This window comes from Cryptotermes secundus, unplaced genomic scaffold, assembly GCF_002891405.2.
Source record: "Cryptotermes secundus unplaced genomic scaffold, Csec_1.0 scaffold483, whole genome shotgun sequence".
In the NCBI taxonomy this organism is placed as follows: domain Eukaryota; kingdom Metazoa; phylum Arthropoda; class Insecta; order Blattodea; family Kalotermitidae; genus Cryptotermes; species Cryptotermes secundus.
The window spans coordinates 124,156-152,138 of NW_019744115.1; the positions used below are offsets into that span (position 1 = coordinate 124,156).

General features: G+C 40.2%; 2 protein-coding genes across 2 annotated transcripts in view; one reads left to right on the forward strand and one right to left on the reverse strand.

Moving 5' to 3' along the window:
* LOC111874479 overlaps positions 1-27,983 on the forward strand; it is a 208,695-nt gene that overhangs the window by 30,101 nt on the left and 150,611 nt on the right. The window lies entirely within an intron of this gene.
* The window catches only part of LOC111874481 (serine proteinase stubble), a 96,594-nt gene continuing 75,714 nt past the window's right edge, over positions 7,104-27,983 (reverse strand). Inside the window, exons 4-10 of the mRNA XM_033755465.1 lie at positions 21,994-22,675; positions 19,671-20,116; positions 16,091-16,176; positions 14,604-14,710; positions 12,374-12,671; positions 10,635-10,760; positions 7,104-7,628 (exon numbers count right to left, since the gene is read on the reverse strand). Coding sequence (XP_033611356.1) covers positions 7,470-7,628; positions 10,635-10,760; positions 12,374-12,671; positions 14,604-14,710; positions 16,091-16,176; positions 19,671-20,116; positions 21,994-22,675 — 1,904 coding nt within the window. The 3' untranslated portion in view covers positions 7,104-7,469. The remainder of the gene's footprint in view (positions 7,629-10,634; positions 10,761-12,373; positions 12,672-14,603; positions 14,711-16,090; positions 16,177-19,670; positions 20,117-21,993; positions 22,676-27,983) is intronic.

Sequence of the window (27,983 nt, forward strand, 5' to 3'; positions counted from 1 at the left end):
ATATTGCAGCTAGAGACTCCAATGAAATACCAATTTGTTCCTCATGATATGAACTATAAATCATATCATTACAAGGTTTCACTTAACTCACTCCCTCTAGGTCTAATTAAGCTCGAAACTTACCTATCGATTTTGGGAAAAACGCTATTTTTCACCTTAAAAAACAAATGGGAGGGGGAAAGTATCAGGTCTGTGGTTTCTACCCTTTGTTGTTTCCTACATGGGGAATATAATCCCATAGGTTGAACCCCGTACCTAGTTTCCAGAATTTTTCAGGAGTTTTCAAACTTTGCTCTGATCTCAAAATCGGCCATTTGTAACATCTCATATATCTCCGGTGGAGAAGCTCCGAAAAATTTGAAATTCATAGCAAATAATGCTCTATTCTAGAGTAACTTGGAGTTAAAATTAAAACTTTGATATTCCACTAATAGCGAAGTTGTTATAATTCGAAAAAACGCGTTTTCTCCTGAAATGGAGGTTTGCTTCATCTCTCATATCTCGATAACTATTGAAGCTAGAGAGTCCAATAAGAAACCCATTTGTTCCTCATGATATGAACTATAAATCATATCATTACAAGGTTTCACTCAAGGGCTGACACCCTTGCCGCCATCTATGAGCTGATTGTCTAGAAAATGTGGGAACCTCAACATCACATCTCACAACCCTATGGGCCCCCACGGCCTGCTACAGGGATACCTTTACGTTTTACTTTTTTTCTTGTAGCACAGCGTTGTCACTGTACAAACGTAATGTCTGATGTACGTATATATTGCTGTTCTCTCCTTTTTTCACCGACTCTACAGTCCTCTTGGGCCCTGGCCTCTGATTTTCAGTTTAATGGTCATCTTACAGCCGGTAGGACTCCTTGGACGAGTCATCAGCCCTTCGCAAGGCCTCTACCCAAACACGGGACAAAACAAACACAGAATAAACTCACATACCAAACATCCATGCCCTGAGTGGGATTCGAACCCACGATCCCGGCTTGCGAGCGAGCGAAGACAGTACATGCCTCAGACCGCTCAGCTACCGTGACCGGCGCTAATGCCTTCTACATCTCATCCTGGATGCTATCATTCTGATGTTTGGGAATAGTAGAAGTTGTGAAGCCCTTCATTATGTAATTTTTCTAATGCCTTCTATTATTTCGTCCCTCTTAAGTCCAAATCTTCTCCTCAGTGCTCTGTTCTCAAATACGTGTCTTCCTTTAATGTGAGAGACCAAGCTTCACACACACACATACAAAACTACAGGAAAAGTTATAAGTTTTAATCTTTACATTTTAGACAGAAAAGAAGACAAAATGAGCTGGGATAGCGTAGTTGATATAGCGACTGGCTACGGGCTGGACGACCGATGGGTCGGAGTTCGAGTCCCGGTAGGGTCAAGACCGGCTTTGCGATCCACCCAACCTCCTATCCAATGGGTACCGGGGACTCTTTCCCCGGAGGTAAAGAGGCCGGGGCGTTAAGCTGACCACTCACCTCCAGCTAGTAACGTAGTCAAGAATATGTGGATCTATACATTCACTCCCCCATACCATTCATGGCGTAGTGCTTAATTAGTTAAGTACAGGGACAACTTTGCCTTTCCTTATGAATCAGATTTCATTTGTTACTCTAGTTCCCAGATGTTTAACTTCGCAATATTTTCAGTTGATCTATTAGCTATGTGGGAACTGCCCACATTCAAGCAAGTGTGACAACGCAAGCGTCGTTGCTTAGCAACGACGAGTAAAGAACGGTTGCTAGGCAAAAGCGAGTAAACAGCGGTTGCTAGGGAACTTATAAACACGATGTCCGGCAACAGCAGTACCTATTACGTAACTGTCACTGACACTCAATTTATCTTCTTATATAACTTAGAGTCGGACATATAGAAAACGGTTACGTAAGGAGGAATGTAAGGAAGAATGAGATGTGGCATAGTGCAACTTCCTGCTTCATTGCTATGATCATTACTTTGTAATCCTTTCCTATGAGATATGTGAAGGTGGAAAATATACAGGAAAGCTCTTATCTCATCTTACTGAAGAAAACCAAAACTTTCCAGTCTGCCAATAATTGAAAATTTGCACGTAGTTATTCAGCTGATGAAGAAATTTACTGTTGTTGTGTAATGCAGGGGATCATCACACTTACTCACCTCTGGCTCTATCCTGAATCAGCTTAATATACTTTGTTTTATTGCATTCGGATGCTCACCAGATTATCCAAGCCTCAACTTATGCAAATTTATCTTTATCTAACACTCTCCCAAAATAAATTTATATTACCCGCGGAAATTTGGGGGGGGGGAAATTGTAATTTTGTTGAGGGTGGAGTGAGACCGAGGCCACTTGGTATGTCGGCCTCTTTTGACCTATCGATCTAACTGCTGGTGATGATGAATGTGGAGCTGTCAGTGGAATGAGAATTGGCAGTGGAAACCGAAGTACTTAAAAAACACTTGCCCCCATGCCACATTGTCCACCATAATCCAACACGAACTGACTTACAATCGAACCAGGGCCGCCTGTGTGGGAAGCCGGCAACTAACATACTGAGCTATGTCACGTCCTTGCTTCTTCGGGTAAGCATGGCAGATGCATGTGTGCACATCACGGTCACGCTTTATGCACTTTATACCCGTATTTACTTTAAGCATCAATTATTTTACTTTCTCACGCGATAGTGAAATTGGTTGGGGCACTGTGCTACAAGCCGGAAGGTCCCGGGTTCAGGTCCCGATGAGGTCATTGGATTTTCTTCAGTTGACCTAATCCTTCCAGCCGCACTATGGCCCTGGGGTCGATTCAGCCTCTAACAGAAATGGGTACCAGGAATATTCTTGGGTGTAAAGGGCGGCCGGCGCGTAGGACAACCTTGCCCCCAAATATGAGCCGATTGTCTATAAAATGTGGGAACCTCAACATCTCGCAACCNACTAGCCGCTCCCTGGCAACGGCTTCTAGCAATGGAGATTCTTCAGCTTCACGCGCTCAGGTCCTCTTGTCACAGCCGTCCGTGGAGAACTCAACTATAGCGCCATATTTTCGCAGACTCCCTTGCAGAGCTCAACTGACTTGTTGCCCTAGTTCTCTTCTTTTTAATTCCTCGGCTCGGACCGCGTAGACACCCCATTTCTCGCCGGTGCATGCGCAACTGTTGCGGCGGAAACGTGTTTCTTGCGCCGTTGCCCAGAAACGGGTCTCATATAACCGCCCATCTCACGATGGCTGCATAACAACGGCCGTTGTCTCTTTGTTTGTGTCGCGGTCTCAGCCTAGCAACGAGTACATACGCCACAATATTATATATGAGAAAGTACTGTGATATTGAGAAAAATCAGTCTTGAGATTTTTACTTTGAGCCCTCCTGAACATGAAAAAGTTGTTTTGGTATGCCATCTGTTTATCTCTTCATCTTTAAGTATGTATGTATTGTTGTATGGATGGATGAATGTGTGCCTTCCTAGTGCCTAAACAGTTGGTTGGATTTCATTTTTAGTTGGTAACCAAAAGCTTATCCATAATTCATAATTTTATTTACATCCATAACTGTAAAACATAACAGGTTGGTGCCCCGTGTTCCAAATATAAGGGCTCTTGAGCTGTGCCCCAGAACAAAAAATGGTGATTTGTGCAAAAAACAATCAAACGATTTTGATTAACTTTCAGTGATTTGTGGAGACCATCTCCCTAAATAAGCAGTATCTTCAGAAAAATAATGATATTTAGCCCAGAGTCCAGGCCTAAAACAAAGCTTTTACATGTGCCATATCTCTCCATATTTGTAGTAAGAAAAACAATTTAATAAATGTATGTATATATTTTTTTCATATTATACAAAAATATACAACCAGTTGGTTCTTCTTCTTCTTTGGTTTTACATATGTTTACTCTCTATATATTTACTGACATGCAGCAATCACAGTTTTTGTGTGTCTTAGAAATCACTTAAACTTGATCACTTAGGGTTTGTTTGAATGAGGGCTGTCAAATTTGCTGAACAAGGAACACCATATAATAATCACAGTCAACAACAAAACGAAGCCTAGTTTCTTCTTTCTTCACTTACACATGTGAGCATGTCAGTAAACTGTGTCCACATGGGAACTGGTGTTGTTAAGGTTCTAGGATGCATACTCCTTATTGAGTAGACAGAATGTACTCTCAAACACTTCTGTGCTGAATATTTCATTAAAAAAATTATTTTTATGTATTTCCATAGCAATTTTATAATTTCCATTATCTTCAGTCTAATGATGGATACTTTGAATTGCCAAGAGATGGTACGAGATGGTTCTTTATTTGACAGATGTTAACACACAATAAAGCTAAGCAGACTGAAAAAATCTGGACTGAAGGCAGTTTATCTTATTTATACCATGGACAAATTTAACCTGAAACCTAAACATTCTCTATGGTAGGCCTCAGATATCAGTATGCAACATATAGAGTCCTCAGTTTGTGACAGTGTAGATGTGCTTTGAAAGTGTGCAGGCCAATGTTAGTTTGGGGGAACTTCCAATGGACACATGATGGCATGGAAGCATCATATAGTGATAACAATAATCCAGTTAATTGTCATATTTCTTGTTCTTAACGTTAATACAAAGAAAGAAATTGGCATGACCCTTTTTATTCTGTTCAGTTAAGTCAGGTGAGTGTATTCTTTGCACATTTTATGTTGCCTGGATGTAAAGATGTTTATGGTGTGTTAGATAATGCTATTCCTTATGATAATCTGATGATGGAGACAGAACCAGTGTGAGTAGCGCTGTGTCAAGATTTGTTTCAATGCATTGAGATAAAGCCAAGCTTTATCTAACAGAAACCACGCTATCTGAAAATGGAAACAATCATATATTTCTTCATACAGGCAATGTCCAAAGAAACGCTTCATTGTGATATTAAGCCATAGTTATGAATATTTAAAAGCAAGTCCAGTGTAACATTTATTTAGTCCTTCCACTGGAGACTGTGTGTACCCTTAATTCACTGCAACTGGTGATCTGTTATGCAGCTTCTATTATTGTTACAGATGTGTGATGCTCAATATCATTTAACTACCCACAACCACCTCTGAAAAGCAATGGATGCGATAGAATTGTCTTACTCTTTTCTCCAACTTTTATGCAGAGTATAGCCTTAATGAGGTGTCACATACTGTAATTGATGATGATTTAACACTGAAAATAGAGATAAATACATATGAATATCTGTATATAATGTAGTATATGTTATTAACTTTATATACAGAATTTTGTTAATGGTATGGTGAGCTACTAGCATGGGTACTTATTCAGTATGATGATGTTTGTATAATGTTCCATGCTAACACAAATCATAGGCTAAACACTTGAAAACGCACACATGTAAATTGTTGTTCCTGCTCTCAGCAGTCAAATGAATTCGTGCTTTGTTTCTAATTTAGTGGTGTTTGTTGGAGGTTTAACCACACTCCTGACACTTGGATGAGTTGTACCATATACAGGGCAATTTTCCTTTCACATACTGGCTCCAGTTCCTGAGTTGTCTTTCCATTAATAATGCAAAGTAACCATTTCCTTCTGAAATAACAGGCTAAAATTTTGGTTAAACACTGCTTGAATAGGACCAGGAGAGAGCAGAATACTATGATTTGTAAAGATTTCCGAAATATATTCAAATGCCATAAAATAAAGACCAAAACAAATTAAAAATTCATGCCTGTATCATTGAGATAGGTATTTATGTCTCTAAATTGTAACTGTCTTTAATTTCCTAGACTTGGAACACACCCTCAAATATATATATGTGGTAGAATATTTTTATATCTCATGTTCATTAAATTTTGTATAAAATATTATTCTGCTGGACATACATTAAACAGGTTTTCATGCCTACTCTAGTTTTCTTAGTATGGTAGCATGATTAAATATAAAAATTACTGACAAATTGGAAGAACTTCATGTGTCTTTCTTAAGGACCACAGTTGAAACTGGTTCCTCCAAAACTACAATATTTCTTGGAATTTGGTATAGTGGTATATCCATAAAAAACTGTACAGTTATTATGGACTACCATGAAAATCCTGAAGCTTTTTAGATATGTGATTCTTGTTGTTTTGTGCTAGAGAACTACCTGTATGTTCATCTTTTCACTATATTTTCACTACTTCTACAAGTTTTGAATAGGTTTTTTGGCATAACCTACAGCAAGTCCATCTAATGTGCAGCTGAAGGGCATCATGCTACCTGTTATATCCTGAATGTCACCCAGAGTATATATATATTTACATTCACAAATTGCTACCACTGTGATGATGATTCTGGTACAGATATGGAAGCAATATGTGTGACATTCAGTACAGACACCAGTTAATTTGTAAACACTGCCAATGTGTCATAATGCCTTATGCTTTTGGATGGTTTGCTCTCCCATACAAAAATTTTCCATTTCTGAAAATTCCCTTACTCATACAAAATACATGTTGTGGTTCTAAAATTAATATACAGGTCAATATTAATGTCTGTCCACTAAAACAGCAATATGAGGACAGCTATGACTGAGTCCACTGTGTGATGAGATGTAGTGTCAGGTGTTTCATTACATTTCAATAAGTAAGTAAAGTAAAGCTATCCCTGTAACATGCCTTGGAGTCCCATATGGTTGTGAGAGGCTGAGGGTCCCACATTATCTAGACAGTTGGTTCACAGATGGCAGTAAGGTTGTCAGCCTTATGCGCCTGCTGCACTTTACTCCCAAGGAAAATTATTTAATTAATTCCTGGTACTCATTTCTGTTAGAGGCTGAGTCAACTCCAACCAAGTATGCTACAGCGTGCCCCTTACATTTCAATATTTGATGCAATTTAAGACATTTCTGAATACTCATTCCTTTTATCAACTAAAAATGTAATTATAATATGACATTATATTCTATAAAGGTACAAAATTTATACTCGTATTTGTAACTTTGATAGCATTTGTTTCCTGCCATTATACAAGATACACTGTACATGTACATACATTTTTTGAAGTGTTCTGGGGACCTGAAACAAATAGTCAGACCTGATCCTACATTGCACTGATTTTGACATTTGGTCCATTAAGAAAAAAAAAAAAAAAAAAAAAAAAAAAAAAAAAAGAAAAAAGAAATTCATCCTTGTAACTATGCGTCGCAACCATGTTACTTCTAATTTTTTGAATACTGAAGTAAAAGGAAGGATTTCATGGTGTCCATCATATAATCATGGTAAAATCTTTAATGATGCACCACAATTATGAGTTATCTGTTCTTTCATTTCTCTCTAACAAACACCTCTCTTCTAACTGAGCCAATATTACATGCAGATCCGCACTCACAGCCAACATAGTGTCATGTGAGGAACATTCAAACACACAATAAACAGATCCACAAATTTGGATGTTGCAGCATTGCTTATTTAGCGCTGTCAGACTTGTTTAATATGAAGATCCCTATATTCGTATTCCCTTCATTATGTGATATTTTCAAGGATCCAGGGGACGAACTTGGAGATTCGTGTGCAGACTCCAGGAAGATTGGCCTCTGCACAACCAATACCCCAGCTGATAATTCCAGCTAGAAAGTAGTGACCATCTTTCCCACGAACTTGTAGTGGACCTCCACTGTCACCCTACAGCACATAATAATATGCACATAGTGTTAAAGTACTCTTGACCAGATTGTGAAAATTAATTAATACAGGACATCTGTATGTGAGCCCCAAAGTAGGTTACTAGTGGAACACCAAGATATGTTGATTTTGAGTTACAGTTTTGCAGGAAAATTGTGGAAATGGGAAATGTGTGCACATATTTTCAAGATGCATAATTTGTTATTTTTCATAGGTACATCATTGACCTTGATGTTAACTTATTTCAGATACAAATATATTATTTTAAATTGTCTGCAGATATCATACTGCAGACAGTCTGAAATTATTACCTTTCTTGTTTCTGAAATATACGAGGTTAAGTCAATAAGTAAGTTACAAATGGATATAGAACTTAAACAAATGAGAGTACTGTTTTGAAAAATGCTTTTATTTCTCAACATAATCTCTCTGTACATTGAGGCACTTGTCCCATCGTTTCTCAAGCCCCTGAAAACCAGCATTATAAAATTCTTTGGGCTGCTGTCGGAACCAGGCGTGTTCACACGGCATGGCCTACCTCATAATGCATGACAGGTTAGGTTTTCACAAAGTCTGTGCACAATGGGTGCCATGCATGCTGACCCCACAACACAAAATGCAAAGAATGGGTCTGGCATTACAGCATCTTAATCGCTTCCACAGTGCAGGAGACGATATGCTAGCCCGCATTGTCACAGGTGATTTGTCTTGGGTTCACCATTACCAGCCCGAGACAAAGTGTGCGTCAATGCAGTGGAAACATCCTGCGTTGCCTGCCAAAAAAAAAGTGAAAAGTGACACTATCCTCCAGGAAGAGCGACCTCCGTAGTCTAGGGGTAACGTTCCCACCTCATGACTCAAGGTACACGGGTTCAAACCCGGCAGAGGTCGTGGAATTTTTAAGGGTGGAAAAATTCAGGGAACAAGTCCTCTGGGAGGGACTTTAAGCCGTGGGTCCTGTGTCGTAGATTTACGGCACATAAAAGATGCTCATGTCTGTAGGAGACATCTGAGCAAAATTAGGCAAAGTTTCCCGCCCAAGTAGTTTCCAATGCCTCCGGTAGATGGGGAAGTATTGGGAACCACTGCCAGCTTCGCTGGCTGAACGGGGCTGATAGCGAGCACCAGTACAGGTAGGGTATGGCGACTGGTAGAATATCAAAGGGGGACGTACAATAGACTATTGGTCGCGGTGCATGGGGAAACCCACCCCGTCCAATAATAAGAATAATAATAATAAGTCCAGCAACAGACAGCAACAGGACGCTAAAATATAACATTAGTAATAATAATAATGTGACATGTTGAGCTATGGATGACGCCCCTCCCCCTCCCCCGCCAAACGTGATGCACCGAGCAAAGCCGAAGTGAGCCGATGTTAGCCGAGTCCTAGCATCCTGGTCGCTAGGCAACGCGAGTCAACAGCGATGACGTCGCCAAGTGTACCGCGGGTTGCTAGGCAGCATGGGTACAGGATTGCGAGAGACGACGGTGGTAACAGCGGTTACTACCGCTAGCGTTACTAGCAACACAGCGCCAGGCAACAAGGGTGCCTATTACGTGGCCGTTTTCCGTATTGTCCGATCGAGGCTACATGAGGAGCAGCGAAGGCTATTCACAGCCAGACCTGGAGCTACCTCCAAGTGAGTCCTGGAGCTACCTCCGAGTGAGTCCTGGAGCTACCGCCGAGTCAGTCCTCGAGCTACCTCCGAGTTAGTTCCGAGTTAGCCAGCAACTAGTCAGTTGTATTCTGGCATTTAAAGTGTAGTAATCGTAAATCTGTAATTTGGGTGATTGTAAGAGCGGATGTGAAATAAAATTCGCTACATCAAATACGGCGTGAAGTTATTTGTCGCGATATACGCCCAATACGCGACAATAATAATCCTCCAGGAATGTGATGCTGTAGAAAGGGAAGTCACCACCTGGTTCTGACAGCAGCCCAAAGAATTTTATGCTGCTGGTTTTCAGGGGCTTGTGAAATGATGCGACAAGTGCCTCAGTGTACAGGCAGATTATACCGAGAAATAAAACCATTTTTCAAATCAGTACTCTTATTTGTTTAAGTTCTATATCGATTTGTAACTTACTTATTGACTTACCTACATACATAAAATATTTTCAGTAAATATAGACCTTAATGAGATGATTAAAATATTATGTACCAATGTTTCATATGATGAACTGTTTCACGGAAGTCAATAAACTGCAGCTTGAACATCATGAAAGCTGCTGGCTTTCCGTAATTAGTGATGCAGTGCTCATAAGCTGTTTTTGAATAGCAGCGACATTATAATGTAAATATGCATGAACCATATTGCCCTTTATTATAATAAACCTCTAAATTTTATTATTTCTTCTACATAATTTATTTCTAAGTTGTATTTGTATTTCTTTTAATATGGAATTACTTTGTTTGGGACCAGCCTATAAGAAATAAGAATCCTGTATGAATATTTCCAGTTCAGCACTGATTTCAAGGGATTATCTGTCTTTTAATTGTTCAGGAAACATGACCCTCCTTAATACTTGAAGTCTTGTTAATAGAATCTCTTCGGAATAATCTCCAGCAAAATTTTGTGTGCGTTGTGGTAAGATTAACATTTTGGTTTTAGTGAAATTGAAAAAAATGTGTAATTCTGTTCTGCTAATCTTTCACATATTGTGAACAGTATACACTTAGAAAAAGATTAGCTTCAGTATAAACATATTTGATATTTGATGGTGTCAGCAAAAGTATTTAATCTGAAACCTTTTCATAATCCAAGTTGTCAGATATGACTATCTCCATACCAAGAAAGTATAACAAAAGCAGTCTATGTCTTTTTAAATAATCCAGCCTAGAAACTACAGTTATATCTCAGGATGCATATACACTATTTCTAGCAACCAAATTCCCAGCCTGCTTTCCTTCGTGTAACAATACTGATGATATGCTATTGCTGAATGAGGTATTTCACACTGTTCTGGACAGAGAACTTACATAATAAAGAGAACTTTACTCACTTGGCAAGAGTCCTGGCCTCCATTCTCATGTCCTGCACACAGGAAGATTTCAGGAATGAACTCATGCCGCCCAGCACGCAGAAACATGGATTTGCAGCAGTCATTGCTCACAATGGGCACTGACACCTACAGTCATCAAAATTTGTTATGCTACCACTTTTACATTATTCATTGCTACTTTTTTAAAAGTTCTCTCAAATTTGTGTACAGATTGTCTGCAGTAGGCAGCACAAAATTTTGCACTCTTAATAGTAAAGGGCTGCGTCTCACCTTGTTTTGTATCAGATACTAAAGTGAGGGTCTTTCCAGTGACCAAATTGTGATCAGAGGCTTCTACACTTTTTGTGTTAGAGATACAGCTGCACCAGACATTCATTATGTGTGAAAAGGAATACAGGTTAAAGTAAAAGAGTCAAATAAAATTGTCCCAATGTCAAACACCATACTGTGAAGGTATATGGGGAGAGTGGAGGTAAATATCCATGCTCTCGAGACAATGATACAAGATGAAGTTGAATGAATAGCTTCATGCTTCGACCACTTTACTCCCAGGGTAAGAGCCTCTGGTACCCACTGGCTAGGAGGCTGCGTCATTACCATAGCTGGTATAGCTGGCAAAGAGAAAACTCCTGCCACACCTCAGAACTGAATACCAGTTGAACCAGTCTGCAGTGCATAACTTTATTGATGAAATTATATTGCTTCTTTTAAAGTATGCCCTTGCATAATGTATCAGTCTGAAATTTGTACATTAAGTCCTAGTATAGATATCCCATGCAAAATTTAAATCCATCAGTTAAAGCATTGTTCATAATAAATTTGTATTTGGAATGCCTAATAATATATTTTATTTGTTATTTATGTCAAATCTGATTTTCTGGGACAACTCTGAGATATTTCTGATGATATGAAATAACATTTATTCCAAAAATCTGGACTATTGAATAACAAAGAATTGAAACAACAAACAGAATTAAACAGCTGAACAGGGATGTAATGATGTTATTCATCATACTGAATGACACTTTCTGAATCACATGGATTATACAGCATTGAATGGAAGGATGATTATGAATATTAAATTACAAAAGATGTGGAACAAAGTTATTTTAAAAGAACTACAAGACGGCCACTGCATACATATAATGGATGAAAATCAGTGCAACAGGANGATGTTAAATTACAAAAGATGTGGAACAAAGTTATTTTAAAAGATTTGTCATGATTTTTGAACATGGAACTTCATGAATATAAAGCTGGAATGTGAACCACTACACCATTACATTCAGTGAATAGAGGCTTTGTGAGAAACTGTTAATGTAATTTTGGAAGTGTTTGTGATAACTGAGATGGACATTATTCAGCATCTGGGGTTTATTTAGTATACAGGAGAGTTGTTCTGCTCCTATCTTCAGGTTGCTGGAGGCTGATCCAAGAATCTTTGGAATACTGGTTTTTGGACTTTGGTGGCCTATGGGATGGTAAACAAATTCAGGTTACCAGTTTTGCTAATATTTGAAATAAGAGCAATACAAAATATCTATCAATATCACGTGAACAAATCATGTGAAACTTGGGATAGAGATTTAACCTGTAACATCATGTATATGAAATATACCTCAGACAGCAAATAATTTTCATGTAATTGTGATGTAAAGAATGTTCATTGTGCTTGGCCTAATTTTTCTCTTATAAAGTTCTTTGCAACACTTTTAGTTTCGAAAATAGCTTGGCCTCACCTCTTGAAGAATGGAAGGTAGTGTGCCACCTTCGCTAAGTCTGCCCCAGCCCGTCACAGTTGCATTCTCACCAATCAGCAGGTCATCAGAAGCAGGAAGGCAGATAGGGGCTATGTGTGGAGCAAAATTGAGAGGAGATTCTAGTCGTACCAGGGCCAGGTCATACTCGTATGTAAAGAAGTTGTACTTGGGATGAACCACTTTGCGTCCCACTCCACGCTCCACAAAGGGATATGGTTCCTGCACACTTGAGAAGTCATACTCCCCCACACGGATCCGGATCTGGGATGTCAGGAGGCTGCAGACATATTATTGTGTGATGAATGTAAAACATCCAGAAAGTCAGAGATACAGTAATGCAGTTTCATGAAATGAAAAATACTGGACAAGAAATTACAGAGAGAATCTTACAGTTGGCTAATCTTGTAAGACTCTTAGAGAAAATATTTGAACTATTTATGAAACATGTTTCCTATGCCCTATTTTGACATTTGGAGCAATAATATGGACATGGGAGACTACTAACTGTAGAGATGAAGTTTTACAGAGTATTAAGAAACAAACAAGAAGGTGTAAACTTGAAACCTGAAGATCTGAGAGTAGAAGCACTGCAAAGAAAATTGGTGACATTGAGAATACAGATGAATGTATGTCATGGGAGAGCATAGGGTTTTGTTTGAGGAAAACAAAGGAAAGACCAAGGACTAAATGGACAGAACAAGTTGTTGAAGAAATATAGTGGATACTGATAAAAAAGGGATATTATGGAAGGGTGAGAGGCTTTGCAGTAAGATTAATTACCCCACTATAAATGTCAAAGAATGGTTGATATTGATGATGATGGTGATGAATGTAGTTAGTAGGAATTTTGAAGGAAGCAACTGTGGTCCAAATTAAGGTGTTATTCGGGATTCACCTAGTACTGAAATGAGGAAAATCAGGAAAATTCTAAGTTAGGTCAGCCTAGGTCCAAGCCAGATACCTACTGCTATGTCAACCTGCACCTAGAGGTATTTGTGCTTGTTTGCACACATATACACATGCAAAGAGACATATGAGTAGTCAGTGGGAGAGGAAATAGCAGTGTGGTACAGAATGATTTTTGAGGATGGATCAACAAGAGGATCATTAGGTTAACCATAAATAGTTAAATCATTTTTGGTTTACAGTGGGCCTATGCAAAATTGTCATTTTTTATTAATTTTCCTTATATTGTGCATTGTGTTCTTTTTAACATTCTGCAGTATTTAACACTGTTTTCCCTAGTAAACTTAAATGCCCCATTAAGCATTTAATATACTAAATGTAAAGTATAGGTAGAATTCAAATTAACCAGTCTCAGAGTAGAGTATAAGGGATTTAAATCATGCAAATGAAGTAGACTTGTTTCATGCTGGGATCAGATTCTTGAAGGTGAATTTTGATGCATTTCAATGGGATGCATTCAAGGTATCCAAAAATCTGCTATTTCTTAAAATAATACAAAATATTTATATATTTTAAAAAACAGTATATACATGCATTTATAACACGTTTATTCTGCAATAAAATACAAATAGGCCGTGCCATAGCTCAAGCGGTTAGTCGCTGGCTTACCACCACAGTGGCCCGGGTTTGATCCCGGGTCTGGTCAAGTGGGATTTGTGGTGGACAAAATGGCGCTGGGGCAGGTTTTCTCTGAGTACTTCGGTTTCCCCTGCCAATCTTCATTCCACCAATTGCTCCACAATCACCCTCACCTATCATCTGGGGCTGGTACAATAGGTCAGAAGTGGCCGCAGTACAAGGGACTTAGTCCCACCCCGCTAGCGATAAAAAAACTGTACAGTATGTTTCTGTCATCATGCGTCCACTACATTATTCTCTGAGAAGAACACAGATTAAAATAATTTTGAATGGAGTCAGATTAGGGAAAATAAGAAATACATATATTATTTTAAATAGAAACCTCTGTGAAGCATCTAGTTGGGAGACCAAGTGTAAATCTGAGACAGGCTGAGAGCTGAACTGACTCTGAATTATATCCAATAGTTGGCTTTTGTGGTTATGGCGATATGATGATTAGTCTTAGGTTTAATAAGACCAAGACATTTTTTGAAAAGCTAAATAACAAATGGATGCTGAGGGAGGACCTTACACCAGGCACATAGTAAAATTAAAATTTGGAATATTAGGCAGGTGAAGACCTTGGGGATCAGTCCTTCTGTCCTTGTGGAACTTCATTACTTACTCATCAACACAGTGTCCTGCTGTGGCAATCCAGTTCTCATTCAGAACTGCACCTCCACAGCGATGGGTGCTTGAAAATCCAAAAAATGATGTCCGTCTTACTGATACCTGTAACAGTGTAAAAAGCATAAACACCTCTAAAATAAGAGAAAGAGAGGACACACACACAAAAAGGTGCAAGGGAGGATAGAGAAGAAGGTTTATGAGTACCATGAATCTTGCACTGTTATGTTTTGGAATTTGAACAAGTGTTTCTAAGTTTAGGAAATTATTCTACATACTTGGTTCACCTGAATTCAGATTACTTAAGGAATTCTTATTTTCAAAGTTAAAAAATATCCTAAATATTTTACTTTTTGCCAATGACAGTACTATTTAGAATCAGGAGAAAATTCTTCAGTAGCACAATTATAAATTATGAAACCTTGGTGAAACATTTAATATGAAAACATCATTATCAAAAATAATTATTTTCAATTATTAAATTATAAATTCATATTTCAAATATTAGAGGTATGCATGCATTATGAAGATGATATAACATAAATACAAATTGAAGTTTATAAATATCAAAGAATGTCTGGGGCAATATATAAAATGCTAAATGAAAAGTGGGAAGCAAAGCAACAGCATCCATAATGCTCATAAAATTCAGACAGTGAGCAAAAATATTTTTAGAAGCGTCAACCCACAGCAATAGCATTATGCACAACAGACTCCCGAGAAGAATCCAAGAAGCTAGAGACTCAGGAAGGAAGCTGAAATTGTGATTTTAAAATCAGACCAGGTTTCAGCCTAATCTATGGAAGGCAGGAGAGCAGGACAAATTTATTTTTACCAAATTAATCTTCCGCTGCATTTTGGTTATGATGGTGGTCCTATTGAGGAGTGGGGATTGTGTCTTGTGAAATAGAATGGAGCTGAAAATATTTTAGGGGAACCTGCTGCCTCCATTTTAAGGGTAGAAGAGTAAGCCATTTGGGAACATGGCATGTGGTTTATGGGAAAGGAAAACAGGAGCCAGAGCTGAGGGTGAGTCAAAGGGAACTGGTGACCACTAAAGGGGCTGTGTTTTTTTTCTTCAAAGGGACAAACTGGGTAAATGTGTAAAAGGAAGTGAGTTTGGAAGAAATGGAATAACCAGTTACTAGACAAATAAAACAAGGGAAGGAGTAATGTGGAAATGAATGCTTCATGGTTCTCAGAGGAGAAATGTGACAACCAAGGTTCCCAGAAAATATATCTACAGGATCCTGTGAGAGGCAGCTACGCTGAACACAGTGCAACCATTTCATGTAAGTTGCAGAACTTCGAGAAGAGAGAAGTAAACAGTCCAGAGGATGGGTTATTCTGCTTTGTTTCATGCATGTCACTGAACTTACTCATAATTTTATATTTTAGAAGAGAGATTCAAGAGTCACTTCTTGTGATACAATACTGTAGTACAAATTTCTGTTTAAGACATGTGAATTCTGTTTACTTGCTTACCTGCCATGGCCAGCCACCAAATGGAGCATTTCTACCCCCCACAATTCTTGTTTCTGGCCTTGGAAATAAAGGTGGTACTCCACATTCTGTAAGCAGTAAAAATACAAGTTAAAACATTTTAGAAAAATAAAATAGTAATCATAACAGAACAGACAGATATGCAGAAAGCATTTACAAATTACATTTTAGAACTTGTCTCTTTTAATCTTTAATATCCAAAATTTCTCACTGAATTTTGAGAAATCCAAAACACAGAATTCCACACTAGAAGCTATCTAGTGAATCTGTAATTCATATCGGTTTAATTATAACCACTACATTACTCTAAAGTCAAATTCGACTTAATCTGTTTTGTTGAAAGCAAGTGAGCATATAAACATTAATGCAATGCATGAAATATAGAACTCATTAAGCTCTGCAACTTTTATTTGAAACATTTTTCATTACCATGAATATTTAATAAAACAGACAAAAAATTGACTGTGGAGTGACAACTGCCGTGATATCAGCATTGAAGCAAATATTTTCAACAAATGAACATAAAGACCAACAAAGTATGAAAAATGTGCAGCGAGTTATTTTTGAAAATTTGACATGTGTCTTATGTGTAGCAGCTTTCTCTTTATTGAAGTCTAGCTTTCCACTCCTGTATCTCATTCAGATTCTTTGAAATTTTACTTACACGAGAAGTCCATCTCCTGGGATATAACGCCGTATAGTATGGTGACCGTCAACCGACTTTTCAGAGAAACATATCGCCCCCATCTTCAAAGTCGAAGAGTAAGTCAAGGAAGAAGCCACCATGCAGATAAATATTATTGGCTTATTTTTAGACCCTGCAGATAGACGCGATATGTTCTTCTGCAATGTTTGTTTTTACCGGACTACACGGCGTTGTATTCCAGAGGCTAGAATTCTTCATAATCACCGCTGTGAGAACCTGAAACCCAACAATGTTACGCACAAGTGTTACAAGTTACTTTCAAAAGCCCCGTGGGCACATATGGCACCCCGCTGCTGGAACCCGGAAAATTCAGTGCTGAGTCACATCGCTTATTCCCAAGTCAAAGGCGCGTCTCGATTATTCAGCTGTGGACAGTTTTATGTTCTTATTTGGAATTTGAGTAACATAATTAAGTACATTACAAGTTAGCTGCACAAAGTACGTCAAGTTGACTCATAATGGGCTCTCCCGTCTCTACATCCAGATGTTTCATTTCCGAAACTATGTAGTACTCGACGGATTTCGTAAAATGTGGTTTATATGAAAACGTTGGGCAAGTTAACTTGGTGCACAATTATAAGCCTATCAACTTTTCTTTGTAATGTCTCTTAATATGCTGTATGCTTAAGGAAATGCAAGGAAATATATCTGTTTCAGTCACTGCGCAGTGTGCGCCCGCGCCATAGCTCAAGCGGTTAGTCGCTGGCTTCCCACAGGGGCGGCCCGGGTTCGATCCCAGCTCTGGTCAAGTGGGATTTGTGGCGGACGAAGTGGCGCTGGGGCAGGTTTTCTCCGAGTACTTCGGTTTCCCCTTCCAATCTTCATTCCACCAATTGCTCCACAATCACCCTCACCTATCATCTGGGGCTGGTACAAAGGCCAGAAGTGGCCGCAGTACAAGGTACTTAGTCCCACCCCATTAGCAATAAAAGAAAACTACATAGTGTAATCTCTATAGGGCGATTAATTGTGAAACAATAAATTTATATCTGCAATAAATTAACATTTGGGGAGCTGGGAGAGCGTAGTCGGTAAAGCGACTGGCTACTGGCTGGACGACCGAGGGGCCGAAGTTCGAGTCCCGGTATGGTCAAGAATTCTTTCTTCTCTACGGCGCCCAGAAGGAATATGAGGTACACCCAGCCTCCTAATGGGTACCGGGCGCTCCTTCCTTGCCGGTAAACCTGTAGGGGCGTGAAGCTGACCACTCACCTCCAGTTAGTGCCGAGGTCAAGAAATTGTGGATCTATACATCCACTCCTCCATACGCCTTCATAGTGCTTAATTAGTTAAGAACAGGGACAACTTTTATAAGTTAATATTGAGTTGCACGCAGAACAACAAGGAATGTATTTAGAAAATAAGCATATCGTCTACACCGGTCTGGAGTAGGCCCCACCCCTTTCTGTTCTTGTTATATACGTGGACGCGTAGGTGGAAAGAGGTCTCAGACGAAAGTACATCGTGTAATTTGTATTGGACCAAGTTGGCTCAAATGAACCTTATGGTTTTCCTGTTTGCACTCCCGATTCATACTCGGCAGACCCCTGGTTTGAACCTCCACCCGACAACCAGCTATCCTGACAATATTTCCCGTAGTTTTCCACAATCTTTGCAGCAAAATTCTGGCATAATAAGATTGGTCTACGTTAGTCCATTGCCGCTTCTTTCCACGTCTTTCCAATTCATTGTTTATGCACAACCTACCATCTGCAGAGCACTTCTTCTAGGACGTGACGCCTTGCATTCCAGCGGAAGATTACCAACGTTCCTCCGACATGACAGTAAACTTCTACCAGAGTACACGGCGTCACATCCCACTTTCACAATTCCTCAACATCTGACGTATTCTGCTGGCTGTTCTACTGTAGTTCTCACGGCATCAGTCTGCAGTCAACAGCGATGCAGATGATGGTAACTACAGCAACGGCAACTTGTGTAAATGCCAGTCAGTGACTTCAGAATCGAAACTATGGCAGACAGCGACACCGGTTCATCCCTCTTAACTATCTACTCGCCAATATATGCATAGACGGATCAGCACGATGTTTTTTCTCGTTTCTGATTCTAGCATTCGTGTTCTGCTACAGCCGCTTGTTTTGAACAGTGGTTTTACTGATGGTAACACTCATTACACAGGCTTTTCCACTTCTCACCCAGGGTAAAATTTAATTTTGTGAGGCCATAGCTTATTTAAGATTTCGTCACTTGGGTCAGTTCATTGTGGAACCAAGTGACTTTTATGACGCCCCCATAAGCAGGGTCCTACACTTTATTAAAAGTGTAGGATTAATAAAGGGCTAATCCAAAGGGAAGTACAATATATTGTAACGTGTCTGGAATCCAGAAGAGATGCTTCTATGGAAACACTAGAATAGACCGTTGCATAGGAAACAACAGTTGCTCCATTGTAGTTCTAACAGGAGTCTCCATGGTTATAACAGAGGATTCATTTGCCTAGCAGCGGCCAAGGTTATAAAAGCCCAGCTTCGACGAGAAGTCTTCAGTCTCGGATCAGCCTTCGGAGAAGAAAGTCTTGGAATAGCCGTCTAAGGGATCAGTCCTGGAACAACCGCCAGAAAGGAGATAGTCCAGCATCGCCGAGTTGTTGTAAGCAGTGATTGTACCACTGCAAGTGTAAATGGTTGTAAAGGGTGTGTAAGGCGAGCGAACGTAATAAACTCGCTATATCAGAAGACGGCGTGAATTTATTTGTAGCGTGACACACGAAACACGCTACAATATCATTGAAGGTCGCAGTGCGGGGGCCGGTTTTTATGTCCCACCCCTTACATACATACAAGGTTTAATTTATCAGCGTGATCAGGTTGCGACAGACATTTCTGTCCTACTTACGAACTCCTTTCTCGTTATTGGATGCAGACAGAGACTGGATTGCTGTTACAGACACGAGTGTCGTTGTTGGTGGCAGAGTTGTTGTAGTAGAGGTACTGGTGGTGGTGGTGGTGGTGGTTGTGGTTGTGGTGGTGGTAGTAGAGGTACTGGTGGTCGGAGGCGGGGTTGTGGTGGTAGTAGTAGTAGTCGTGGTTGTTGGGGCGGTAGTGGTGGTAGGCGTATTTGTGGTAGTGGGTGCTGCCGGTCTCCTGGTGGGTCTTGGTCTTGGCTTGCTGGAACTTGAGCTAGCGGGTGGGCGTGTGCGGGTAACAAAGCCGGGTTCCGTTGTGGCTTGCCAGATGGCGCTTGGGGCCGTGTGCGCTGGCGTCCACGAGCTCACGATGGCGCTGCTGGCTGATTGAATCGTGCTTTCTCCATCTGCAGCAGGAAGCGGTGGGTCCCTATTGCTGCACACACACATAATAGTAGCATTATTCTTCTGCGTCTACAGCCATCATATGCTCCTTTCGGTGTGGCCCTGAAAAGGTGCAGTTCCTTTACACATTAATTTTATTTGCTGCTTCAAGTATAGTATACGGAATATGTACTAAATAGAGGAAATGTATTAGAATCAGCATCATCTCAGAAGTCTGGACAACCGTTTTGTTGGCGCACACACTAAATATGTAGACGCGGATAAAATTATTACATAAGCGATCTCGAAATTCGTAAACTTTTTTAAAATATTGTAAAAGATAATATTTTTATAGACACCTCCAATTTATATTCAAGACATTCTATCTCAAGTGAATATTTAGCGAAAAATACCCAAAGAAATATGTAGGCTCTTAAGCGAAACTGAGTTGAAAATAAACTAAAGTGAATCAGGCTTGCAAATGTTAACGCTTAATAACAGACATTCCGTAGTATAACTTATGGAATTTCATCACAGTTTGTCAGAGGACTCAAAGTGCAATAGATCACTGTGGTCCCGGTGCAAGAGCCAAGCAGGCCCACCCCTTATACATTAATTCTTTGGCCCTATACGTAAAATGTTCGTCGGAAATTTGAGTGAAGTGAGCCTTAAATTTAACAAAACTAAACCGAGATCGAAACGATTTATAAAATAGAGTGATGGGTATATCGCATCGAATTTAATTGATAGCGGTCCCATAGTTACATGTTTTTTATTGCTAGTGGGGTGGGACTAAGTCCCTTGTACTGCGGCCACTTCTGGCCTATTGTACCAGCCCCAGATGATAGGTGAGGGTGATTGTGGAGCAATTGGTGGAATGAAGATTGGCAGGGGAAACCGAAGTACTCGGAGAAAACCTGCCCTAGCGCCACTTTGCCCACCGCAAATTCCACTTGACCAGACCCGGGATCGAACCCAGGCCGCCGCGGTGGGGAGCCAGCGAGTAACCCCTTGAGCTGTCGCGCGGCCCATAGTTACATGTTACTTGATGATGGACTAATCCTAACCATCTCTCCACGCAATTTTGAGGCAAAATGTGTATTTTCATAGCCCAGTGAACGAAGACAAATGTAGCATTGTACTACAATGGATGGTTTTTTGACTTCCGTTGAATATCGCAGCAGTAGGATTAAAGTAATAGGCAAGGTGTTTTCGTTTTAATTGTTTCTCGAAACGAACATGCAATCGTCACGTCAAACACATAGGGATGAAGAAAACACATGCATCTGCAACTGGAAATTATATTAACGCGTGCGGGGTTGTCGAATCTGAGGTGAGAAGCGTGAAAATTACCACTCATTTTCACCGACTGCAGCAGAGGCTGAACTTTGGCGGAAGTCCCACTTTCTCTTATTGGCCTAATTAAACTTATAAAGCTTCTGTGGCTAATGTTCCTAATTCAACAGCATCGTTGTTTTCTTTTTAACGTATACATTTTTGTTTTTCATTCAAGTATCTTTTAGATCGTGGCTTATCAAATTCTTGATCATGACCCCTTTGGAGGTTGTTATCTCTTCTAAATGTGGTGGTATCCCCGAGTTCTCAAGAATTATTAAATTCTAGCTGTATCTACTCAGTTTTGTCAAGCCGAGAAGATTCAGTGTCGATGCCTCCGGAAAATATAGGCATAGCTACAGGTAGCGAAACATCTTGTGATTAATTTACATGACTATACAGGAACATTATATAGTCTTCTATAGGTATAAAGAGTTTGTTAAGCTGTAACATAAAATTACATACAATTTTACGAGGTCGCAATACCACGAAGTTTGCAAATCCCTCCTTCAGACAATGAAAAGTGGAATAAAGTTCCTAAGAATTACTCAAGCATTGCAGCCGGTGTCACTTCATATTTATGTTTGCACTTACACTGACGAGGTGCCGCCAGGGGGCCGGGAAGCACCCTCTCTGGAGGGATCCTTGCCTCCACTGGGTTCCAGCTCAACGACGCTTGGACTAGAAATGTCCCCGTCCTCAGCGGGCGACATGAAATGACCCAGAGGGGGCCGTGCTGTGAAGGAAGGTTTCGTATGAGTGGATGCTGTCGGTCGCGTGATAAATATTGAGTCCGACCCCTGAGGACGCGTCATGAAATGGGGTTTCGTTTCGCTCAGTGGCCAGAACGAGGTGGAGTTGTTACTTGTCATGAAGTCGGGTCGCGTAATGCTTATGGACGTCAGGAAGGTGGAAGCCGGTTGGGGCCTCAGGGTGAGGTTTGAGGGCCTTGTCATTGAAATTGAATTAAACGGTCTGGTGGTAAAGTTGGGTCTGGAAGCCAGGGATATGAACACGGTGCTTCCTGAGGGACGTGCCGACGTTGACGAGTCGGTATGACTAGGGGGCGAGTACAGTACGTCGGGATGGTCGCCGGCGCCACCGGCCGGGGCCAGGATGGCGTTCTCTGTGATATTGTGTGCGCAGCAGCTGCCGAACATGAAGGTGTCCACGCACATCCCCACATGGCGTCCCTCCGTCTTGATGCACTCCCAAACAAACATGCACGTGCCATCCAAGCCGTTTACGGAACACGGCTTTGGGCTGATCTTGTAGCCTGCAAAATCGAGAGCACAGCAAACTTCAGATCATCTTTCTAATCAGGAAAAATATAGACTCACATACAAGAGAAGTTCACAGTAACCAAATGCGTGTTGATGAGTACTCCTACTTTGTGTTCGGTAAGCCCCGAATTCCAGTATCACTCCTGACACCGGTCAGTATGTATATGTTTTTGTGTCTGCAGGAACTGCTCGTGTACTTCCCCTATCCGCCATTCAGAATAACTATAACATCCGACACAATACTGTACGATCCTTGGCATTGACAAATCGTTATTGATTACACCAAAACACTATCAGCAGAGAACACGTGCAGCAATTTCTTGGTAATACCTCACGTAAGATCAGCTGAAAGACATAGGCTTCGAAAAATATAATATTAAAATGACCCTGAAGGAATAGGCGTCCGTCTAACTCCAATTGACTCTGCTTAATTGAACTGAGTCATGGTCGTGGCCAATAAGGGCTTATATGGTGAATGTGACGAGCATTCCGGTTCCGTAACAGAGGATATCAAGTATGTTGAGATCGAAACAGTTAGTGTGGAGGTAAGATTCTAGACATATGTTTGAGAAGTGCCTGGTTCGAGACTCCTCCGGGTTACCGTAGCTTTCGAGAGCGTTTATAGGAGAATACTGAAATAGTACTTTAAAATAATGTAGACAGCCTTCTTCGAAATCATTATCCGCTCACTATTCAGGATTTTTTTTCCCATCCAATTCGACTCTATATAAGTAGGATTTCTGAATTTGAGACATCGTCATTAAATGAGCTAAGAGTGGATAATTATAACTACTGAATGCTTAGGATTTCTTTTATTGTTAGTGGAGAGGAACTAATTCCCTTGTACTGCGGCTACATCTGGCCTATTGTATCAGCTCCTGATGATAGGTGAGGGTGATTGTGGAGCAATTGGTGCAATGAAGATTGGCATGGAAAACGGAAGTATTCGGAGAAAACCTGCCCCCGCACCACTTTGTCTAGCACAAATCCCACTTGACTAGACCCGGGATCGAACCCGGGCCGCCGCGGTGGGCAGCCAACGACTAACCGCTTGAACTATGGCGCCCCCTACTTAGGATCTTAGTTCTTAACCACTGGGATGTCTTCCTCCTGGGTAGCATATGAAAATTTTGGGACAAGCACGAACTATTTTGATCAGCCAGTTTTGCCTCAGTAACAACACAGAACCCGAAGTGAAACGGAGAGTTTCATGAAGGTAGGCCAAGGCCCAAATTTGGGCTGTAGCTCCAAAGGAAAAAAGCAACACAGATCATTTAACGAAGCAAGCTTCCAGCTTACTGTCAGATGCCACAAAATGACACAAATTTGTCACATGTCAGTTTCGCGTCGAAGCCAAAGGATTAGAATTTGCTTAATAAATTCACACAGTCGAACTCAGTTCGTGCGTTCAGGTGCGTAGACACGTGGAACTGAATCACAGAAAATGGTCACAGTGTTCCAGTCATCCCAGCATTAGGCTTAGCAGTTAACTTAAACTTCACACAAACAATTAAAATACATTCAATTTTTTTGTTTTTGACTGCTTTTTCATAAGGTCGGCGCAAGCGTAAAGGTCGCCCCCTAGTGAAAAACATTTCTGCCGTCCTCCTTTTAGTTAAAATAACATCATCTCTCTGAAAATATTATCTGAGTTAATATCATGAAATTTCCAGACACTATAATGAAAGCCGTCTTAGGTATCTTAATTCTTGAAACAGTTGTTTCGCGTAACATGTTCACTCAAAATATTGTTTCGGTTAAAACACGAAATTCCCAAACACTGTAATGAAAGCCTTAGCTGGTATCATAATTCTTTAAACAGTTGTGTTTGCGCAACATGTCCACTCAAAATATTGTTTCGGGTAAAACACGGAATTTACAGACACTATAACGAAAACCTTCACTAGTGTCGTAATTCTTGAAACAGTTGTGTTTGCGCAACATGTTCACCCAAAATATTGTTCCAGTTAAAACACGAAATTTCCAGACACTGTAACGAAAACCTTCGCTGGTGCCGTAATTCTTGAAACAGTTGTGTTTGCGTATCATGTTCAAATTACTGCCAAATATTGGTTACGGTGTGAACAAAAGATTAGAAGAATTTAATTTTAGTTTGGCAAGAAAGAAAGAGGAGGAATAAGAAGAAGGAGAAACGGGTTTGGAAAATGTACCGCCCAAGACGCTGGTTTGGTTCGCCCACGCTGTCTCGCTGAACCTGCTTCTTATTCTCAGTATTCTTCTGTTGTGGGGATGCAGTTTAGTAAATGTGTTACGAGCGTGCTACTGTCCAGAACAGTAGGTCAGAATTCTTTTTGGTCGTGGCGTCGGAGTGTTTCCGAGCTAGACACGCCAGAATTCGCGGGTGATTAGGACAAGCAGGACGACAGCAGGAAGAAATGAATACTGGAAGGCCGAGCGGGTTTAAGAGTCTCAACAGAGCGCCAGAAATTATTTCTCTACCATTTTCCAGTGAATAAATATTTGTCTTGCTTATAGATTCTCAAAAATTTGCCCTAATCGATATCAACAGGCCTAGTTGTATATTTTTCCTTACTCATGGAGCTGAGCCCTTCTTGAGGAACCGCCAATTCTGCAGCTACTCAAGAATTTCCCAGCATTTTATGGAACCCGAAATTTCATTACCGTCGTCACAAGGGCCCTCCACTGGTCCCCATCTTGAGACAGATCAATCCAATCCATATCATCCCATCATATATCTCTAAGATCCATTTTAATATTGTCCACCCACCTACGCCTTGGTCTTCCCAGTGGTCTTTCTTTCTGGCTTTCTCACCAATATCCTACATACATTCCTCGTCTCCCCCACTCGTGCTACATTCCATGCCCACCTCATTCTCCTTGACGTGATCATTCTAATTATACTTGGAGAAGAGCACAAGTTATGAAGCTTCTCATTATGCAGTTTCCTCCAACCTTCCGTCACTTCATCTCTCTTTGGTCCAAATATTCGCCTCAACATCCTGTTCTCAAACACCTTCAGACTGTGTTCCTCCCTTAATGTCGGAGACCAAGTTTCACACCCATACAGAACAGCAGGGTCCCTTTATGATTTTGACAGGAGATGAGAATACAGAAGGTTCTGGACTGAATGGTAGCAAGCATTATCTGAATTCAGTCTCCTATTAACTTCCTCCTGAATCAGATTTAGATTTGTTATAGTTATTCGCAAATACCTGAACTGTGCCACATTTTCAAAATATCTGTTTCCTATCTTTATGTCATGATTTTGCCCTGCATTTNTTCTCAAACACCTTCAGACTGTGTTCCTCCCTTAATGTCGGAGACCAAGTTTCACACCCATACAGAACCGCAGCGTCCCTTTATGTTTTTTGACAGGAGATGAGAAGACAGAAGGTTCTGGACTGAATGGTAGCATGCATTACCTGAATTCAGTCTCCTATTAACTTCCTCCTGAATCAGGTTTAGATTTGTTATAGTTATTCGCAAATACCTGAACTGTGCCACATTTTCAAAACATCTGTTTCCTGTCTTTATGTCATGATTTTGCCCTGCATTTGGGTGACGAGACAGCAACATATACTTAGTTTTCTCTGTGTTTACTTCTAGACCAACCTCCTTACCTGCGTCAATTAAAGTTTGTGTAGATTCACATCATCGATATAGACCAACAGCTGATGTGTCCCATTTAATTTCAGTCCCACCTGGTTTTCCTGGACCTACCTAATAGCATATTCTAAAGCAAAGTTGAAAAGTAGTGACGATAAAGCATCTCATTGTCTTAGACCATTCTGGATAGAAAATTTATGGGACAAATGTTTACCTATACGGATATCATACGTTTCGTTTAAACATATTTTGATCAGCCTAACTAGTTTTATAGGTGCCCCCAACTCTATCAGATAGTGTACAATACTTCCCTCCTAACTGAATCATAGACTTTCTTGAAGTCTATGAATAACTGATGTACTGTCTCATCGTACTCCCATTTTTTCCCCCGGTATCTGATGAATGNTTTCTAAAGCAAAGTTGAAAAGTAGTGGCGATAAAGCATCTCATTGTTTAAGGTCTTTCATTCTGGTCCGTCACACTAACCAATTTGTAGTTATTTTAATTAACTGGAACGTGGCTATCTTGGACAAAGTGAAGTTTTGTGTGTTGGTGATTTCTTTTTCTACTATAAATGCCTCTGANAGATTCACATCATCGATATAGACCAACAGCTGATGTGTCCCATTTAATTTCAGTCCCACCTGGTTTTCCTGGACCTACCTAATAGCATATTCTAAAGCAAAGTTGAAAAGTAGTGACGATAAAGCATCTCATTGTCTTAGACCATTCTGGATAGAAAATTTATGGGACAAATGTTTACCTATACGGATATCATACGTTTCGTTTAAACATATTTTGATCAGCCTAACTAGTTTTATAGGTGCCCCCAACTCTATCAGATAGTGTACAATACTTCCCTCCTAACTGAATCATAGATTTTCTTGAAGTCTATGAATAGCTGATGTACTGTCTCATCGTACTCCCATTTTTTCCCCCGGTATCTGATGAATGCAAAAGATCTAATCTGCAGTTGATCTGTTACATCGAAACCCACACTGATGATCCCCAATAATTACATCTATATATGGACTTAACCTTGAGAGAATATTGGATAAAATTTTGTATGAAGGCGATAGCAGTGATATCCCCCGATAATTACTGCAGTGAGTTTTATCACCTTCTTGTGAACTGGTACAATAATAGATGCCTTCCACTGATCAGGCAATTTTTCCTTATGCCAAATTGAAGTAATTAGCTTATGGATCTTAGAACGTAATATTTCGCCTCCTGCTTGAAAAAGTTCTGCCGGAATTTGATCACTACCTGGCGATTTATACCTTTTCAATTTTGCAATGTCAACCTCAAATCCTGGGATCAGATGTTAATGCCTCAGCTAAGTGCTTTTCTATCTGCTTAACATCACTGACCCTACGTACATTCAATAACTGCAAGAATTAGTTCTTCCTCCTATTCAAAATGTTGTGGGAGTCTGCAAGCATATCACCATTTTCATCCTTCACTAAGTTACTTCTGGGTTAGTAATCACTCTTAAAGTCATTTATTCCTCTATACAGGTCTCTAATATTCTTGTTCTTACTGTTCATTGCAAGCTCATCAATTTTGTCTTTCAGATATTCCTTCTTTTTATTCCTGAAATGTCTGCTGGTTTCGCGTCTTATATTGTTCAGATTATCCTTATTAATTTAGCTTTGATCCTGTAACCATTGCAGTTTGGCTTGTTTTCTTTTGTCTAGTGCTTTTGCGCATCCC